At 32.5% G+C, this 1,592-nt stretch overlaps 1 protein-coding gene across 1 annotated transcript in view; it reads left to right on the top strand.

Moving 5' to 3' along the window:
• LOC106465338 (AF4/FMR2 family member 4-like) overlaps nucleotides 1-1,592 on the top strand; it is a 136,537-nt gene that overhangs the window by 51,788 nt on the left and 83,157 nt on the right. The window contains exon 6 of the mRNA XM_022393201.1: nucleotides 1,074-1,116. Within this exon, the coding sequence (XP_022248909.1) occupies nucleotides 1,074-1,116 (43 nt within the window). The remainder of the gene's footprint in view (nucleotides 1-1,073; nucleotides 1,117-1,592) is intronic.

Raw genomic sequence — 1,592 nt, 5'->3', positions numbered from 1 at the left:
TTGCATATTGCAGTAACACTGGTGAATTAGTAGTTTACCAGCTGCTTAGAATATTGCAGTAACACTGGTGAATTAGTAGTTTACCAGCTGCTTAGAATATTGCAGTAACACTGGTGAATTAGTGGCTTACCAGCTGCTTAGAATATTGCAGTAACACTGGTGAATTAGTGGTTTACCAGCTGCTTAGAATATTGCAGTAACACTGGTGAATTAGTGGTTTACCAGCTGCTTAGAATATTGCAGTAACACTGGTGAATTAGTAGTTTATCAGTTGCTTAGAATATTGCAGTAACACTGGTAAATTAGTAGTTTACCAGAATATTCGTGTTAAGTTACAATTTAACGCGCAATCATTAGAAAATTTTACTCAACTTAAATCACAAGTAAATTACTCGAAATATAAGCGTTAGTGTTTTTCACAAGAAAAGCTATAATATTTTGAAAGTGTTATTTCAATTATTCTTACAGCCTTATTTGTATTTATAATATAAGGGTTGTGGTTTATTTTGCTGTAACCTTTATTGGTTAGGCCTAATTATACATAAAATTTAGGTTTAACATTAACTTAAATTGTATTTGTATTTTACCATAAGTTTCTTGAAGTTATAACAATGGCCAATTTGCCGAATAAAGACATGTGTACTTCATAAGAGATAGCCAAATATTTATATTTTGCAATATGTTTAAAAATGTTTGTAACTATGTACTGTTCCGTTATTTCTTAACAATTCGGAAAGTAATACAACATTGCAGTTCAAACTGAGCTATGTTATATATGAGTTTGCGTATACGAATTAGGAGTTACGTAGTAGACCGAGTTTCATTTCTTACCAAACAGGAGGAGGTGTGGCTAAATGTATTGACGTTAAAACTAGAGACCAAACTTAGTGGGCTGATCATTTGTTGTAATTACCGTCTGACGTCATCAGCTTCCTTGGACATTTCTGTATACGATAGGCCATTCACTTCTACGTTGTTGTAAAATATGAACAGTAGAACGACACAACATTGTTAACTTGTTGCCATTTCACTAAACTATTATTGTGCTTATTCTTTCATTCTGTATTTTTCAGGTGATACTGTAGAGAAGCCACGCGACAGAAATAAATCAACATCGTAAGTTTTCCTGTGTTTTAATTAACATTTTAGAACCTAATTGATAGGTTATTGTAAGGCAGATATTGCAAAGTTCCGTTGATAGTCTTTCCTCGTGCATAAGAGTCATAAATCGTTGATTGTCAAGTTTCTTACATGTATTTGTAGGCAACGATTTGTTTAGGAATATTGGATAAATAATAAAAAAAATAAGCGTGTTGTTTTTAGTTGCCCCTTACTCGCCCTAGTGAACCAATATTTCTATGATGTACCAATTTCTACATTATTCAGCATTTGAGGACCTTGATCAGAAATGTTTTTTTAGAATTTCTTCTTAGGTGTTTAAGATTGGTTTAGCAATCACAACAACAAAATTTTCAAACCATACGGGAATGGTGTTTCATTTATGTTCATTGGCTTTTGTGATAATGGAGTAAATGGTGTTTCATTCGTGTTCATTGACTGTTGTGATAGTGTAATAAATGGTGTTTTATTCG

This window comes from Limulus polyphemus, unplaced genomic scaffold (assembly GCF_000517525.1).
Source record: "Limulus polyphemus unplaced genomic scaffold, Limulus_polyphemus-2.1.2 Scaffold1913, whole genome shotgun sequence".
NCBI lineage: Eukaryota > Metazoa > Arthropoda > Merostomata > Xiphosura > Limulidae > Limulus > Limulus polyphemus.
The sequence above is the reverse complement of the archived record's forward strand: the minus strand, read 5'-3'. Positions and strand labels throughout refer to the sequence as shown.